This window comes from Haliotis rufescens, unplaced genomic scaffold, assembly GCF_023055435.1.
Source record: "Haliotis rufescens isolate VD_foot unplaced genomic scaffold, xgHalRufe1.0.p SCAF_14, whole genome shotgun sequence".
In the NCBI taxonomy this organism is placed as follows: Eukaryota; Metazoa; Mollusca; class Gastropoda; order Lepetellida; family Haliotidae; genus Haliotis; species Haliotis rufescens.
The window spans coordinates 28,430,649-28,450,656 of record NW_025963824.1 but is presented as its reverse complement, the minus strand read 5'-3'; the positions used below and the strand labels follow the sequence as shown (position 1 = coordinate 28,450,656).

Here is a 20,008-nt window from a genome sequence, read left to right as displayed (position 1 = left end):
ACATTGGCAATGACGTTTTGCCAGTTGGATCATTTTTGCCAGTAAATCATCACGTTCATGGTGAATACAATTACAGTTCATTTAGGTTTATACATGTTCTAAATATTAACGTCTCCTTGAACAACTATTTTGGCAGCAGGGGTGCATGATACTGGGGTATACTATTGTATGAAAATGTAAATTAATTTGGAACTCTTACATCTCTAATAAAATGAAGCTTGTTTGTATAACATCATTTATTCAACAAATCACAAAAAGAATGACAAGAAATGACTGATGTGTTTATTGTTGCAGGTTTTACTGGATTCTGTCAACAGTGCAATGGAAGGAATACAAACAATATGTGATGAGGTTTCAGCCCTGATACAAAACAACAGTGTAGTTCATGATCTGCTCAAAGAAAGTGATATTGCAGAGACTGATATATTTGGAAGAACAGCTCTTCATTACTTGTGTCTGAGTCAGCACCCTCACCAGGCTGATTTCCAACTGGTACCATGCAATACTGACGTCAACAAAGCTGACAAGTGGGGTAGTACAGCCCTTCACAATCTGTGTAGGAGATATGACATTCAGCGGTTACCTAATTTGATACAATTACTTCAGATTCTGTTGGAATCAGGAGCTGACATAAACACGAAAGATGAGTATGGATACAGTTCTCTGTATTACTTACGTGAAATCATGAACGTCGAACTCCTAGGCATACTGATGTCACACTGCACACAGCTAAACGAAGACAACGGGGATGGCCTCACTCTCCTGCACTATCTCTGTGCGACAGGATCAAGAGAATGCCTAGAGATGCTCCTTGATTATGTCGATGATTTGGACAAAGAAGTGAGCCAGAATGTCACAAGCACAAGCGGTAATTGTGTTTTCGTTCAGGGTTTGACGGTCCTCCCGATTGCATGCATGACAAAAGGTGTTGACAAAAGTCTTATTGAGATGATTTTGCAAAAAGGAACTGATGTTAACACTGCTGACGTCCTAGGGAAAACGCCATTGCATTACATTTGCGAACAATCATTGGTGTTCAGGTGGAACAGAGCTTGGTCCAAGAAGGCTTTGACATGGCTAAGTACAAACAACATCACCGTGTACTGCTTCTTGTTGGAACGGGGAGCAGAAGCACAGAAAAAAGACAACCGCCATCGTCCCCCAAATGCATCCATTTTACAAAATCCATGTCAATTTCAGGTTTGTTAATATTTGAAATATAATCGTTTCTTTCTTTTTTATTTAACGCCGCACTCAGCAATATTCCAGCTTTATGACGGCGGTCCGAATAAAAACGAACCTGAACCAGACAATCCAGTAATTCACACCATGAGCATCGATCCACGCAATTGGGATACGATAACATGCATCAGCCAAGTCAGTAAACCTGACCACCGGATCCCGTCAGTCGCCTCTTACGACAAGCATTGGTTGCTGAATCCCAATTCTAACCCGGATTCTTCAGGAGTCATTTGAAATATAAAGTCGTAATGAGATGCTTTGTTACAATAACGAAAATCGTAAATTTACTGAATTCTTAGAACAATTTAATATGCACAGTTTATAGTCCAGGAGCCAGGGGTCATTTATCTGCATGAAATGAGAGAGTCTTTCATTGGTATTTCTGAAAGGGGTATCCCATGGGGTATCCAAAACAGAGCTGCTTGAATGGCACAGCCGGGGCATTTAGCCAGAATTAACCCTTTTCTCTCATTTTGCCGGTATGGACTATCTGGCGAAAAAGTGGGGTAGGGCAACTTCAAAATTGAAATGAGCTCTTGTTAATGGACCTATAAAAGAGATCTAGGTGTCAAATTGAACATCGTGGTAAGCTCCATTCGATCCAATCATGGCAAATGCAAATTGACCTTTTTAGAGGTCAGTGGGGGATCAAAGGTCACGTGACAACCCTTGAGCTAAAAATTCCGCCTTTTTTCTTATCCAAGCCCAGTTTAGTAGGAAAGACAACAAATATTTTTTTAAAGTGAATATGTTTTATTAGATAAGAATCCAGGTAAGTTCTTAAAACCATTTTTGAAGCCAGATCTTGAGGTTAGGCTAGCCCCCAGCACTGTAGATAATGTGCATTTTTAGCTCTCAGCCCAGAAATGTCTCAAATGATTTTCACCACCAGATGGCACTTCCATAAGAACTCACACATACGGTGGAAATGTTGAAGCCAAGTTATGTTGAATACAGGATGATATTATGATAAACTGTGAAGTAGGCCTATGTTAATCTTTTCCTGGGTAACCAAGGGTTCAAGGGTCAAGGGTCCAACAAGGGTGCAAAGGTCTGTTAGTATGCACAAAAATTGCATCCACTTGTAATGAATTTATGCAAGCAATGAACAAATATGGCCTACATAACAAGGGCAACTTGAAAGACCATATATGGTCTTCTGTCCTAAATAAAGGATCAAGAACAATGATAGATCAGGTTAATCTTGGTACACCCAAATTACCCATCTGCCATCTCTAATGCCACCATATGAGGATCTGATATTCCGGTATTAAAACTTATTGACCAGACAATAAGTCATCACTATAAAACCGCAGTGACATGCAGTTATCATGTTGTTGACTTCAATGATACTTTTTTGTTATCAGACTCCTCTTCATCCAAAGAAAGGCTTGGGGTCAGCATACCGTCATCTTTAGCTTCATCATTCAAGTCCAAATCCTCCACCGACAAGTTTCGAGGCACCCGAGGGCACTCAAACCACACCATAGCCAACCTGTTATTGTCATCCACTTTCCAACCATGCCCGATGGGACCAAATCCTACTGGCTCTGCACTGCATGCATTCTTCCAGATAAATGCCAGATGGTTGGTTCGCTTTAGTTTTTCTTCAAGAACTGCTGTGCATGGTGGTAGGCAGCAAGGATCAGAGGACTTGATTTTCTCCAATGGGTCTGACTGCTTCTTGAGTGCATACATTTTTTGGAAGAGTTGCAGTCTTGCATCGTTGGTCCTTTGAGCATCTTCAACCTGTACATGCAGCAGACGTATTCCTCGAGTGTGGCCGCAACATCCACATCAATCGTATCAGACGTTCCTAGCATGGATAATGCCTTAACAAATCATTCATTCTTCACCATAATTTCATATGGTTTCGACTTCAGCTTCCTCCTGAATGCTGCAGTGAAGTCGAAGCCTGTGAAGGCATGGAAGCTGGGCAGTGCTTCACATACCACAGGAGTGAGGTTCTCAGCCAGGCCAGATATTTCAATGAGGCGCCGTGTATTCTTCGAAATCACTCTAGTATCCATCAACAACTTCACATTGATATATTCCGCGTGGTATAGCAGAAGAATGAATACATCCGTATCAATGCTGCAGACCACCACTCCTGGCATCTACTTTAGAGGCAGCAACCAAGTTTGCGTGAAACACCAGCTTCGTGTCGGCCTCCTCATGGGTACACCCAAGGTGGTCAACTGTTATCCTCTCTACCTGTCTACCATTTGATGTGAAGAGGAAGCATTCCTGTCCAGTTGCATAATACAGCTTGTGGCTCTCCAGAATACTTGCATACCTTGAACTGAGCCACCCATCTTTCAAAAAGGAAAGCAATTCCTGTTTAAAATCAGCAGATTTCGAGGCATTTTGGAAGTCAGCTGATCTTTTCTGTAGGGGACCGGTGATCTTGAGAGAATGCATCAGCGAACAACCACGATTGTCATGCTCCTGATCTTGATTGATGGTCCATCTGGATATGTATCACAGATGAGATGAACTATTTAGGCATAAGTACAGACGCGCTGAAGGATTGACCTGGCTACACAGCGGAAGGAACATGGCATCAATCAGATAGGCATCGACTGAATCTGGCTCATTGTTAGCAACTGTCCCCAGTGCCTCAAGCTTTTCCATGAACATACTCTTTGCAGTCTTATTCATATCCCCTGTGATGTGACAGAGAGAGAATGGAACTGGTGTAAGAGGGTGCGACAAGACAGTGCCCAAATCAATCTTCTGCGTCACAGCAAGATACGCGAGTCTTCCGAACAAATCTCTGGTGCAGCTGACCTCCCTGATCTTTTGATCTTTGGCGGGGACTTTCATCTTTACTGCATCTTGAGCAAAGTTCTTCACCTTCTGGCGTTTGATTGGTTTCTCGAATCTGGCTGGGTCTTCCTTGCACTCATTGACAAATTTCTGATGCCATTCTGAACCTTTCTCTTGCAATTGCAGAAGATCATCCTTGACAGTGTCAGAGGCAGCCTTTCAGGTCGCGAGACAATACAGTTTGTCATCACCAGGAATGAGTGGGTTCTGGGTGCCTTCAATTTCTCTGATGAAGTCTTTGAGATTAGAATTGTCTTTCTCAATTCTGGCTGGCGTCAATTCTCTGGACACTTCTTCTCTGGCTGTTAATCCTGCCATTTCTAACAGACAACTCATCTATGCACCTCAAAAAGAATGTGTAACTGTCCAGCGCTTGGGTGTATTTACATTTTACGTAAATGCTTTTATGTAAATGCGGCAATACCCCAATGCCTTGAAGCAGCATCTTTATTGACGGTCTGCTCTCGGGTTAAATCGACCGCACTTCTAGCAATGACTTGCCGGTTCGACGGATGGATAGGGTACCAGCATCAAACACATCTCTAATACCAGGTTAAGTATGCTCCATGTTTATGAGGTTGAGATAATAGCGTGACATCCATCTTGCGTAGTTTAGACGATGTGTGACGAAGAACATAAGTATCATCTCACCCAGTGCAAAGATGAACAGAGTTGTGTCATTAGTTCGACATGCCCTGTTGAGAAGGAGGTACAGTCGAACTAGATCAATATACAGCATCCAGTACTGTGCAGTAGGACCATGACGTCCGGCTCTCGTTTCGTCGTGTTGTGCATATCTCTCAAACAAATTCAGGATGGCAGAGGAATCAATGAGAATCGACAACGATCCAGGGCTCGGTGCTTCAGAAAAGGCATTCAGCAATGCTATGCATTCATCAGATATGTGTCCATGGGACTCCAGAAATTGCTTGAAGTGAATGATTAGCAACGGTGTTGCAAACAGGGGATGCAGATGCTTTCACCTGTTGAAGTGTTTCCCGCGAATGAAGCCACGCATGGAACCAGAAGCTAGCACAACAGAACCACATAGTATTTCCGGTCCTCCAGATGGTTCTAAGAAGTAGCCTAAGCAAGCAAAATATGTCATGAAGATATGGAAAGCTCCAAAGCACACAAAGACATTATCAAAGAGGGGAGATTCCTGAGCCTGTATCTGCAGGGCTGGCTTTGCAATCGCTAAGTCGTATGTCACCATTGCACACTTATCACCGCATTCTGATGCAACCTTCTGTGATCTTGCCCTCATTTCCCTTACAACATCTGACCTTGTCGGGGGCAGCTATATGTTCTCCATATTGCCTATGACCTGTCTTGGCAGTGGATCATGACACACCAACGAATTCCAGCCATGCCACATCGGTGTCTTCGTATGGATACAACAACAAATCATCCAAATCATGGTAAGGATAGGCCTACACGTTTTCACTAGACTCTTACCGCTTGTCAATTTCTTTACTCTCATTTTAGGGCAACACATCATAGTGTAGGGACTTACCAGAACTGATGACTATATCTCCACTATTTGAAATGATTCTTTAAAAACAGGAATCTACATTATTTGTTTCAAGTACATTATACTTGTTACATTGTTATGCAAAACAATCCTTCCTCATAAGACAGAAGATCAGTAATTTGTGAGAAGTGCCATCTGGTGGTGAAAATCATTTGAGACATTTCTGGGCTGAGAGTTAAAAATGCACATTATCTACAGTGCTGGGGGCTAGCCTAACCTCAAGATCTGGCTTCAAAAATGGTTTTAAGAACTTACCTGGATTCTTATCTAATAAAACATATTCACTTTAAAAAAATATTTGTTGTCTTTCCTACTAAACTGGGCTTGGATAAGAAAAATGGCGGAATTTATAGCTCAAGGGTCGTCACGTGACCTTTGACCCCCCACTGACCTGTAAAAAGGTCAATTTGCATATTTCATGATTGGATCGAATGGAGCTTACCACGATGTTCATTTTGACACCTAGATCTCTTTTATAGGTCCAATAATAAGAGCACATTTCAATTTTGAAATTGCCCTACCCCACTTTTTCGCCAGATAGTCCATACCGGCAAAATGAGAGAAAAGGGTTAATTCTGGCTAAATGCCCCGGCTGTGCCATTCAAGCAGCTCTGTTTTGGATACCCCATGGGATACCCCTTTCAGAAATACCAATGAAAGACTCTCTCATTTCATGCAGATAAATGACCCCTGTATGGAATACTGTAAGGGACATTCTCGCGATCTCGCATTCTCGCGATCTCGACCTTTGGAAACGAGGCAAATATACCCAAAACACGAGAATGCGAGATCGCGAGAACGCGAGATTTGGCCAAAATCTCGCGTTCTCGCGATCTCGCATTCTCGTGTTTTTGGTACATAGCACTTTTTGTCAAAAGTCGACAACGCGAGAATGCGACATTTGGACATGATGCAAAATCTCGCAATCTCGCAATCTCGACTTGTCAAATTAGTCCACAAAAACACGAAATCGCGAGAACGCGAGAATGCGACATTTCATTTTCTCGCGATCTCGCGTTCTCGTGTTCTCGCGTTTTAGACGCTGTCCGTGCGCATGTGTAATATCATAAGGTCAAGCGCATGCGCACTTTAGTGGTCCTTTGGTCATGCTTCTTTCATGCTCTTCATTCTCCAAGTAGCATTTAGCAAACTTATGACTTGAGCTTGAAAATGCTATGTAATTTACATACACAAAGTCTGAGTCATCTCCCGTTGTTACAGTTTCCTATGTACTTTATAATAAAACCCTAAACATGCTCAATATAATTTAACAAAAGAAATTGTGTCTATGAATGTCAAATGATGGTGAAAACATAAATGTGTCCGAAAGCTGGAAACAAAACTATTACCGTCAGTGAGTGAGTGAGTAATATTGCTTAAAAGCCGCATCAGCAGTATTGCAGTTATTCGCGGCTACACTGTCAGTTACAGAAATAATCACAAGCCTGTGAGTTTCTCAATGAGGCAATTTTATACACGGCTAGAATATTCATTAAAATAAAATTCTCACAGACCAATTTGTAGCATTCGGATAAAATGATATTGTCCGATGATGTTTTTTTTGTTTTTTTTATACGATACCATATTCGCTACTTTAATTAATTGATTTTCATCCGCTGCCGCCTGACAGCAAAACATCCTGCCTTACATTATTCTAATGCCCTCAAATTCCTAGAAATAGAAGTATCGTTAATATGAGTGTTCCTACTTTCTTTACCTGATAAAATACTCCGTACACGTAGCCCTACTGAGCACACATGATGCATGCGAATCGCATCCGCCGACTGCAATTGTACACATATGCCTAAAGTAGGTCGATAAGAACAAAATACAAAACGTTAAAACTAAAATGCCTCCTGTCTCCCATGTTTTTAAAAAATCAATCAAACTGTAACTATTAATTTTATTGCGGCCTTAACATTCAAATGACAGGCATGCTTATACTGGAAAAGTACCCCCAATATCCAGCCTGGGGGACCGGCATGACTCTGAATAAGTGAGTGAGTTTGGCATAACACTGCTTTGAACAGTGTGTATATTTTAGTTATATCCCGGCTTGTCGGTTTAAAGGGGCACTAATCTTCTTCTCGGCTGTCTAACACTGCCAGCTGGGGCTCACCATCTGCCGATTTGCTCACTGACGCAATTGAGCGTGACAAGAGACTGGACTACCGTGTTCAAGAACATTGATTGGTTACCTGTAATCTCTGAATCTCAGACAAAGGGCGCATGTTAATTAATTTCTTCAGCCTAAACAAACGGACAAAAAGAACGTTGGAAGCTCATCGGATGTCGTTATTTGGAAATACCCCAGATGGTTATAAACTGAGGGCCAAAAGAAACGTTACCAACATTAACTGATTTGCCACTTTGAAACAAAGATGCCAACCTGTTCAAAAACAGTAAAGAACACATTTCACGAATACAGCCTTCATGTTCTCTGTCGTTCTTTGCACGTGCTTTGCGGATTATGGGAAATATTGGTGTTTTTCAGCATTTTTTTAAAACAATCTTCCCCAAATTATCGTGCAATTTCCGGGTTGAATTACGCAGGGATCTGTTCCCTATCAATGGTTGCGATGATTAACACCAACGAACATGCCAAGAGAGAGCCATAGGTATGCTGCAGATGGGAGCGACACAGAGAGCGGTTGCCATTAACATGAACTGCTCCAAGATGACCATTACCAGACTGGTCTCACGTCTCCGACAGACTGGCAGAACCGCAGACAGACCACGGAGTGGCAGACCAAAGGTCCCGACCCCGCAGGATGACCGCTTTTTACGGGTACGTCATCTGAGGAACAGATTTCTTACTGTGACGTTATCAGATGCCAACAGCTTAGGACATCCGGTCAGCAGACAAACAGTGACCAGACGACTACGACATTATGGTCTCCGGGCTTATCGCCCTTTCAAGGGCATGACCTTGACCCGTCAACATCGACGTGCCAGATTGACGTGGTGCAGACAACTCAGCGATGGCAACAAAGGGAATGGCGGCGAGTGCTGTTTAGTGACGAGAGCAGGTTCCAACTCTTCAAACCTGATGGGCGGACGCGAGTGTATCGACGACGTGGTGAACGTACGGCTCCTTGTTGTGTCCAGGAGGTGGAACCTTTAGGGAGCGGAAGTGTGATGGTCTGGGGCGGCATTTGCGGAGACGAGAAGACGGAACTTGTCATCATCGAAGGCAATCTGACAGCACAACGCTACACTGACAATATCTTACGGCCAGTGGTTCTTCCTTTCATCCAGCGTCAACAACGGACGGTGTTCCAACAAGATAACGCCACACCCCATAAAGCCCGTATTACTAGAGACTTTCTCAACGCCAACAACGTGACTGTCCTGCCGCGGACAGCTCGATCACCAGATCTGTCACCCACAGAACATCTCTGGGACCAGCTGGGGCGTCGTCTTCGGAAACGTCAACATCCTCCCATCACGAGACAAGCGTTGATCGTTGCCCTCCGTGAGGAATGGAATCTGAAACCTGCAGTCGATGTGAGGACCCTTGTCTACTCAGTGCAACGCCGCATTCAAAGATGCATTGCCGCTCATTGAGGTCATATCCCGTATTGAACGGTCTGGGCCGTCGTCACCTTAAAGTTGTAACCAATGTTGTTGATCGAATACTGGACGAATGACCCCTTGTCAAGAAATGTCCCTGTTGGAGGTCAAGGACTTTGTTGTTGAATTAGTAAATTCGCAGTTTACTGTTCTGAATGATGTATTTCTACAATACAATAATTGTTATCGCTGCTTCAATTTGTTTTGGTCATATTTTATCCTAGAAATATCGTTGGTAACGTTTCTTTTGGCCGTCAGTTTATTTTTATAGTATCCCAGCTGTGAAAGCATTTTCGGGTTTTGGATTGCGCGGATAATACGATTGCTATCTCTTGTTGTCATCCACGTTTTGGGGCATAACCCTACACCTGTGTCTTTGTTGCCATTCACTAGAAGCTCAGTTAATGAATCTATTACAGGTATAGTTAGTAGTAGCACTACTCAGATTACCTGACAACGGTTCCCATTTGGCATGTCTTGTGTCTGGGGTAATTATTTCATCTGAATCCAGGTTTGAATTGAGGTGAAATGTATGTTATGTAATATTCACGTGGCAGCCCAGCAAGAGGAGTGATCAGTTCATTTACTTTTTTGTACACGGATCATTCCTCGCCATCAAAAGTTCCACAGAAAATACGTTCATTGATTAATCACTGTTATCTTGCACAGTGGATTTGTAAGTGTTTACATGTGTAGGTTTACTAAAGCAGACGGAATACACTCATATCATGGCGTGAAGTGCCGATGTAAAAACAACATACTTGGTTCAAAGGATTAGCCGATAATACGTTTATTGATTGTTCATCAACTCCATGGATATTTTTAAAGCACCATGGACATCATGAACATAATTGTCACACGTGCTATCTTAGCTGACCGATGAGACTTGACACCTTTGTAAAAACATCTGAAAGAAACTTAGTGATCAGTTGCGAAACGAACACGGGTTATAATATCCAGAAACGCTATATGTATATATTTTAACATTTGAATGTAACAGAGCCATGTGACGTCGAATAAGTTTATTTGTACAGCTGCAGACGTATGGGATATTGTTCCTGTATGTGAATATTCACGGATACATTCCTCGAACAAGGAAGCTGCCCAAATGTATACATAAAACTGCGGTGGGTCGTAATTATGATATTTGCATTTTGTTTTCATTCATTTGCTGTTGCATTGGATAGAATCAGTTTTGTTCTTCTTGTACCTGTAGGCATGTATACATGTATATTACACTCAATGTGTAAAAAGTGATTCACTCAGGCAATTTATAAAATGTCTAAATATTTCAGTAATATAGAAATTGACTGAATCCAAGTCCAGATTGACTAACAATTTTTAAGAGGTTCAAAAGGGCTTAAAAATAGACTATTTATCCTAGTATTAGAGTGAGTGAGTGTGTTTGTTTTTACCCCCCTTTTAGCACTATTTCAACAATAACCACTAGGCTACCCGACCGCCCCGCTAGTATTAGAAGCCAAAACTATAGAAACGTACTTTGAATTTTGTTTTCTTTTAATCCTATCATTTTCAGTCACTGGGTGATGAAATTGACCGATTTTCAGTCAATTTGTAAAATAACTAAGGCAACAACCAGTCTCGGGGCATTTCTGTAGATCAGTGTCCCTTTAAAATGAGAGGAAACCTTCCATTGTAGGTTTCTGGCACATCCAAGGGACGCAACTCTACACAACGAATTGCGACAACTCAGACGACTGAGGCCCACGATGACTGTATAGGAAATTAGCACAAAAACACGAGAACGCGAGATCGCGACACTTGTCCAATGTCGCAATCTCGCGTTCTCGCGTTCTCGTGTTTTTGAAAATAGTTACATATAACTGTATAGGCAATTAGCACAAAAAACGCGAGAACGCGAGAACGCGAGATTGCGACATTGGTCAAGTGTCGCGATCTCGCGTTCTCGTGTTTTTGTGCTAAATGCCTATACAATTATATGTAACTATTTTCAAAAACACGAGAACGCGAGAACGCGAGATTGCGAGATTGGTCAATTCTCGCGATCTCGCGTTCTCGTGTTTTTGTGCTAATTGCCTATTCAGTTATATGTAACTATTTACAAAAACACGAGAACGCGAGAACGCGAGATCGCGACACTTGACCAATGTCGCAATCTCGCGTTCTCGCGTTCTCGCGTTCTCGTGTTTTTGTGCTAATTGCCTATACAGTTATATGTAACTATTTTCAAAAACACGAGAACGCGAGAACGCGAGATTGCGAGATTGGTCAATTCTCGCGATCTCGCGTTCTCGTGTTTTTGTGCTAATTGCCTATTCAGTTATATGTAACTATTTACAAAAACACGAGAACGCGAGAACGCGAGATCGCGACACTTGGCCAATGTCGCAATCTCGCGTTCTCGCGTTCTCGCGTTTTTGTGCTAATTGCCTATACAGTTATATGTAACTATTTTCAAAAACACGAGAACGCGAGAACGCGAGATTGCGACATTGGACAAGTGTCGCGATCTCGCGTTCTCGTGTTTTTGTGCTTATAGCCTATACAGTTGTTTGTAACTATTTTCAAAAACACGAGAACGCGAGATTGCGACATTGGTCAAGTGTCGCGATCTCGCGATCTCGCGTTCTCGTGTTTTTGTGCTAATTGCCTATAGAGTTATATGTAACTATTTTCAAAAACACGAGAACGCGAGAACGCGAGATGGTCAAGTGTCGCGATCTCGCGATCTCGCGTTCTCGTGTTTTTGTGCTAATAGCCTATACAGTTGTATGTAACTATTTTCAAAAACACGAGAACGCGAGAACGCGAGAACGCGAGATTGGTCAATTCTCGCGATCTCGCGTTCTCGTGTTTTTGTGCTAATTGCCTATACAGTTGTATGTAACTATTTTGTAAGGTAATTCGTCACGGTTAACTCGCGTGCAACGGCGTGAACTGAGGTGCGCACCAACCATTGTATCCAACATCTTTAAGACACTGCTTATTACTGTCTACAAACTCAAAAAGTTGGAAGAATGATGTTGGATGATGAATAAAATCTCACGCACGTGTCTTTTGACATCAAAACGACGAAAGAAACCACAAGGTTCATAGAAATTACTGCTTTGCAAATTAATGCAGTTTATTTCAAAATGGCTGCTCAAAATCACGTGACTTTTGACAATGTCAGATTGCACATTTTCCAAGTCTTTTGATTATACAGAAATATATATATGTAGACTGGTAACATAATAAAGTCAAGAACACGCTCCCTTTCTTGCCTGTGAACTGACTGAATTTGACAAATATTGTCTGACAACTAACAGTCAAATAACCAACATGGATGCCTAATGGTATTTTTCAGAAAGATTTTGTTTGTTTGTTGTTAACGCCGCACTCAGCAATATTCCAGCTATATGACGGCGGTCTGACATCAAATATATAAACACTCATTTGGGTGGCCCAGTCGTCTAAGGCGCCGCGATTCTCTGTGCAGAGTTGCGTCAGTTGGGCACGCCCGAAACCTATGATTGTGGGTTCGAATCCCGGTTCGCCCTGATTATGTTTCTTGTTTCACCATACCCGTTCTCGTGGGCTTCATCGAAGAGGTAAACGTCTGAGACCTGCATCACTTCGGGCTTTCCTCTCATATTACGCTGACACGCTGTGATATAACTGGAATACTGATAAAAGCAGTGTTAAACCCAACTCTCGCACTTACTCTATAGATGACTACGCGTTTAATCGCTAAGAACATCGAAGAACGAAGCGGGATGTATTATACGATTGATCATGACCTCATTTCTGATGATTCGATTGTGATCTTGTAACAGTATAATGCAGTGAGTGACGACGTTAATTGTGAGAGGGAAGTGACCGTCAGGTTGCTCTCCATGGATGTTGTGGCACTTCTATCGTAATGGCGGCTGCATGAAGACGATAAACATCCCAGTGTCACCCACAGGGTACGGGTAATTTACATGTTTGTCGTGTCTCGAAATATGAATTGTAAATAGTGAATCGTGCCAAATATATGGTGAGGTACTGAATAAATACAGCAGTTTCAAGAAAGTGGTAATTGTAATTATAATGTTAAGTGTATTTTACAACATGGATCTTATGAGTGATGTCGGGATCGAGTTATCGCCCTTGATGAATTGTTTGTTTATTATAAGGTTAAGATAATGATTTTGTATATCATTGATTATTAAGTTCATGTTCATGTACAGAATGTAGACGTATGTTTATATGAACTGAATGATTGTGTGAATATGTATGTGTATGAAACCTATGCAGTATTGTTTTTATAATGTTATTGTTTTGTACATTAAAGGATCTCATTATCTACTCTGGCAACAAACACTCACACCCGTAGCCTATGTTTGAAATTGTATTTTCCTTCACAATCCCCGGTTACAATATGACAATCGGTTTTGGGAGAAAATGTACGTGTAATCGACCTGAGGATTGTGTGAGCATATGCGGGAAATACCCGCCTTAAATAGGGGTAAATATTTTTAAACCTTGTACATTTTATCAACATCCTTAAAGAGGCTGTACATAATGTTGATATCTCATATAATCATTAAACGACTCGTGGTTGTTGTTTATTGTACAATAAAACACTAGCCCCTCATGGTTTATTCTCCCTGCAGTGTTTTATTGTACTCCCACTCGTCGTTTATTTCTTTAACAGTGGCCCGCTCATTTATGATAACATGCGGGCGGTTTAATGATAATTTTATCCATTTTAACTATAAAATAATGTAAAGCGGGATGTTTTGTAGTCAGGTTGGAGCGGATGAAAATATGATAATTAATTTTGTATTTCAAATTGGTCTATGAGAATTTTGCCTTTCATGAATATGCTAGCCGTGTATAACATTGCCTCATGGAGAAACTCACTGGCCTGTGATTATTTCTGTAACTGTAGTACTGCTGGTGCGGCTTTAAGCAATATTACTCACTCACTGACGGTAATAGTTTTGTTTCCAGCTTTCGGACACATTAATGTTTTCACTATCATTGGACATTCATGTACACAATTTCTTTTGTTAAATTATATTGAGCTTGTTGAGGGTTTTATCATAAAGAACCTAGGAAACTGTAACAACGGGAGATGACTCAGACTTTGTGTTTGTAAATTACATAGCATTTTCAAGCTCAAGTCATAAGTTTGCTAAATGCTACTTGGAGAATGAAGAGCACGAAAGAAGCATGACCAAAGGACTTCTAACGTGCGCATGGGCCTTGACCTTGTGATATTACGCATGCGCACGGACAGCGTCTAAAACGCGAGAACACGAGAACGCGAGATCGCGAGAAAATGAAATGTCGCATTCTCGCGTTCTCGCGATTTCATGTTTTTGTGGCCTAATTTGACAAGTCGAGATTGCGAGATAACGAGATTTTGCATCATGTCCAAATGTCGCATTCTCGCGTTGTCGACTTTTGACAAAAAGTGCTATGTACCAAAAACACGAGAATGCGAGATCGCGAGAACGCGAGATTTTGGCCAAATCTCGCGTTCTCGCGATCTCGCATTCTCGTGTTTTGGGCATATTTACTTCGTTTCCAAAGGTCGAGATCGCGAGAATGCGAGATCGCGAGAATGTCCCTTACAGTATTCCATACTTGGATGTGCCAGAAACCTACAATGGAAGGTTTCCTCTCATTTTAAAGGGACACTGATCTACAGAAATGCCCCGAGACTGGTTGTTGCCTTAGTTATTGTCCCCCCTTCCCCACCCCCACCCACCCTCCCCCGTGAGTATCCGGATGATATAGCAGATATCAAGACTAGTTCGCGACCTGTGCTGCGCCATTCGTAAGCGCATGTATCGCTTTTATTGATAGTATTTCATTGTGGGTATATTGTTTAGCCAAAATGTATAAAGTTTCACGAAGGCAATTTTTGCAACGCCTAAATATTCAGTTATTTTACAAATTGACTGAAAATCGGTCAATTTCATCACCCAGTGACTTAAAATGATAGGATTAAAAGAAAACAAAATTCAAAGTACGTTTCTATAGTTTGGGCTTCTAATACTAGCGGGACGGTCGGGTAGCCTAGTGGTTATTGCTGAAATAGTGCTAAAAGGGGGGTAAAAACAAACACACTCACTCACTCAAATACTAGGATAAATAGTCTATTTTTAAGCCCTTTTGAACCTCTTAAAAATTGTTAGTCAATCTGGACTTGGATTCAGTCAATTTCTATATTACTGAAATATTTAGACATTTTATAAATTGCCTGAGTGAATCACTTTTTACACATTGAGTGTAATATACATGTATACACGCCTACAGGTACAAGAGGAACAAAACTGATTCTATCCAGTGCAACAGCAAATGAATGAAAACAAAATGCAAATATCATAATGACGCAAATGTCGCCCCAGACCATCACACTTCCGCCCCCGAAAGGTTCCACCTCCTGGACACAACAAGGAGCCGTACGTTCACCACGTCGTCGATACACTCGCGTCCGCCCATCAGGTTTGAAGAGTTGGAACCTGCTCTCGTCACTAAACAGCACTCGCCGCCATTCCCTTTGTTGCCATCGCTGAGTTGTCTGCACCACGTCAATCTGGCACGTCGATGTTGACGGGTCAAGGTCATGCCCTTGAAAGGGCTATAAGCCCGGAGACCATAATGTCGTAGTCGTCTGGTCACTGTTTGTCTGCTGACCGGATGACTTAAGCTGTTGGCATCTGATGACGTCACAGTAAGAAATCTGTTCCTCAGATGACGTACCCGTAAAAAGCGGTCATCCTGCGTGGTCGTGACCTATGGTCTGCCACTCCGTGGTCTGTCTGCGGTTCTGCCAGTCTGTCGGAGACGTGAGACCAGTCTGGTAATGGTCATCTTGGAGCAGTTCATGTTAATGGCAACCGCTCTCTGTGTCGCTCCCATCTGCAGCATACCTATGGCTCTCTCCTTCTGGACAGCGGTCAGCCTTGGCATGTTCGTTGGTGTTAATCATCGCAAACATTGATAGGGAACAGATCCCTACGTAATTTATACCCGGAAATTGCACGATAATTTGGGGAAGATTGTTTTAAAAAATTGCTGAAAAACACCAATATTTCCCAAAATCCGCAAAGCACGTGCAAAGAACGACAGAGAACATGAAGGCTGTATTCGTGAAATGTGTTCTTTACTGTTTTTGAACAGGTTGGCATCTTTGTTTCAAAGTGGCAAATCAGTTAATGTTGGTAACGTTTCTTTTGGCCCTCAGTTTATAACCATCTGGGGTATTTCCAAATAACGACATCCGATGAGCTTCCATCGTTCTTTTTGTCCGTTTGTTTAGGCTAAAGAAATTAATTAACATGCGCCCTTTGTCTGAGATTCAGAGATTACAGGTAACCAATCAGTGTTCTTGAACACGGTAGTCCAGTCTCTTGTCACGCTCAGTTGCGTCAGTGAGCAAATCGGCAGATGGTGAGCCCCAGCTGGCAGTGTTAGACAGCCGAGAAGAAGATTAGTGCCCCTTTAAACCGACAAGCCGGGATATAACTAAAATATACACACTGTTCAAAGCAGTGTTGAGCCAAACTCACTCACTTATTCAGAGTCATGCTGGTCCCCCAGGCTGGATATTGGGGGTACTTTTCCAGTATAAGCATGCCTGTCATTTGAATGTTAAGGCCGCAATAGTGAGTGAGTATGGTTTTACGCCGCTCTTAGCAATATTCCAGCAATATCACGGCGGGGGACACCAGAAATGGGCTTCACACATTGTACCCATGTCGGGAATCGAACCCGGGTCTTTGGCGTGACGAGCGAACGCTTTAACCACTAGGCTACCCGACCGCCCCTAAGGCCGCAATAAAATTAATAGTTACAGTTTGATTGATTTTTTAAAAACATGGGAGACAGGAGGCATTTTATTTTTAACGTTTTTATTTTGTTCTTATCGACCTACTTTAGGCATATGTGTACAATTGCTGTCGGCGGATGCGATTCGCATGCATCATGTGTGCTCAGTAGGGCTACGTGTATGGAGTATTTTATCAGGTAAAGAAAGTAGGAACACTCATATTAACGATACTTCTATTTCTAGGAATTTATGGGCATTAGAATAATGTAAGGCAGGATGTTTTGTTGTCAGGCGGGAGCGGATGAAAATCTATTAATTAAAGTAGCGAATATGGTATCGTATAAAAAAACAAAAAAACAACATCGGACAATATCATTTTATCCGAATGCTACAAATATGGTCTGTGAGAATTTTATTTTAATGAATATTCTAGCCGTGTATAAAATTGCCTCATTGAGAAACTCACTGGCTTGTGATTATTTCTGTAACTGACAGTGTAGCCGCGAATAACTGCAATACTGCTGATGCGGCTTTAAGCAATATTACTCACTCACTCACTGACGGTAATAGTTTTGTTTCCAGCTTTCGGACACATTTATGTTTTCACCATCATTGGACATTCATAGACACAATTTCTTTTGTTAAATTATATTGAGCATGTTTAGGGTTTTATTATAAAGTACATAGGAAACTGTAACAACGGGAGATGACTCAGACTTTGTGTTTGTAAATTACATAGCATTTTCAAGCTCATGTCATAAGTTTGCTAAATGCTACTTGGAGAATGAAGAGCATGAAAGAAGCATGACCAAAGGACTACTAACGTGCGCATGCGCTTGACCTTGTGATATTACGCATGCGCACGGACAGCGTCTAAAACGCGAGAACACGAGAACGCGAGATCGCGAGAAAATGAAATGTCGCATTCTCGCGTTTTCGCGATTTCGTTATTTTGTGGACTAATTTGACAAGTCGAGATTGCGAGATTGCGAGATTTTGCATCATGTCCAAATGTCGCATTCTCGCGTTGTCGACTTTTGACAAAAAGTGCTATGTACCAAAAACACGAGAATGCGAGATCGCGAGAACGCGAGATTTTGGCCAAATCTCGCGTTCTCGCGATCTCGCATTCTCGTGTTTTTGGCATATTTACCTCGTTTCCAAAGGTCGAAATCGCGAGAATGCGAGATCGCGAGAATGTCCCTTACAGTATTCCATACCCCTGGCACCTGGACTATTAGTTTTGCATATTTCCAGGATGGTGTGTTTTTACTGAAGTTAAACAGTTTACACGCTTTCATTATCACTGATTGGTCGGTTGATATACACGTGACCATGATGTATGAATGTTCAAATTGAATACAGAAGAATCTATTTCAGACTACCATCTATTTCAACACAGTTTGTGTAATGTTATTAACATTGAAACAATGTCACCAGGTAACGGTCAAAATATCGACCATTCTGGATTTCGGAAAATGAGTCGGTCCTATCTACCCATTCGCTCAACTGAATATACAAAACTGATTTTTTTTAAATAACACATGCCGCTTCTCATTCATAGCTCGAAGAAACAGAAATTACAATTTAATATTTTTCCCCATTGGTGCATTTCTTCCCAGCAGGATGAAGAGGAGGCAGTGACATTATCTGAGAACGACGCAAAGGAATATGACTTCCTTCTTGATGAAGAGGAATTTACATACGTGACAAAGATGCTAAAAAAAATAGCAGAAGAAAGGATATCTGAACCCAAATTTATTTGGGATGACTTGGATACATTCTAAGATGAACAAATCCGATGAAAAGTGGATGCAAAATATGTACAGTAAACTACGGTTATAACAAACTCAAAGGGATTACCAATTTTAGTTCGTTATAACCGTCAGTCCGTTATAAGCGTGTTCGTTATAACCGTAGTTTACTGTAATGTTGCAAACAACGCCGCCATGTACTGCTTGCTTTAGAAACTGCGTAAACTCCATTTGCTAAATGTATAGTATAGAGTATACCATTTTGTGTATAAACAAAAATGTAAATACATGTATGGGCATTGTACTTAGGTGAGGTGAGGTGAAATTGGGTTTAACGTCGCGTCCAAGATTATTGCACTTATATAGCGACGTGCATGCACGTGTATGTGTGTGTGTGGCTGCTTGTACTAGTCCGGACTGATGCCGATTTATAGTGCTAGCTCACTGAGATACCATGCCGCAGTTTAACATGAATACCCCACTCAGACACAGTATGCTGACTCCGAGCCGACCAGTCCTTGTTTTGGCCCCTTAATGCCGAGCGCCAGACAGGGTAACAACAAGTACAATCTTTTAACGTCTTTTTGTATGACGCGGCCCAGGATCGAACCCTGGACCTTCCGCTCTCCGGGCGGACGCTCTACCAGAAGACCACGGAGGCGGTCGCATTGTACTTAGAAATATCTAAATCTGTGTACAGACAACGTCTTTGAAACACCTTTTTTCTAGACATGTATAAGTTGTACTTTTATCTGGTTTACCCTACAATGATGAATTTGGTGTCTTGAAACAATATCTTGTTAATATGGGGGCGATTCGTTGTGCAGAGTTGAGTCCCTTGGGCAGGCCAGGAACCTATGATTGTGGGTTCGAATCCCGGTTCGCCCCAATTATGTTTCTAGGTTTGTCAGCACCATACCGTTGCGCGTGGGTTTCACCGAAGTGGTAAACGTCTGAGACCTGCATCACTTCGGGCTTTCCTCCCACATTAGCTGACACACCGTGATATAACTGGAATACTGTTAAAAGCGGCGTTAAACCCAACTCGCTCACTCACTCAAGAGGTATTCCCAAGAGATGAATACATATGCGTTCGGCGTGCATGAACACAAAGAACCTAAACCGTTTACTAGTTGTATATTATGCCTTATGTTTGTTTTATAACGCAGTGGACATGTACAAAGTTTTGTAGTCCAAGTTGTGTCACAATCTGTCTTCAACATTATACATTGTAGCTTCTGAAAAAAGATTGATGGATTGCTGCCGAAATGCGGCCACATATGTGTT

The 20,008-nt window shown here is 41.8% G+C and overlaps 1 protein-coding gene across 3 annotated transcripts in view; it reads left to right on the top strand.

The window, feature by feature from the left end:
* Positions 1-19,113, top strand: part of LOC125379161 — a 66,056-nt gene extending 46,943 nt beyond the window's left edge. For all 3 annotated transcript variants that reach the window (XM_048395224.1, XM_048395225.1, XM_048395223.1), the window contains 2 exons: positions 295-1,200; positions 18,590-19,113. In XM_048395224.1, coding sequence (XP_048251181.1) covers positions 295-1,200; positions 18,590-18,754 — 1,071 coding nt within the window. In that variant the 3' untranslated portion in view covers positions 18,755-19,113. The remainder of the gene's footprint in view (positions 1-294; positions 1,201-18,589) is intronic.
* Positions 19,114-20,008: the final 895 nt, after the last annotated feature.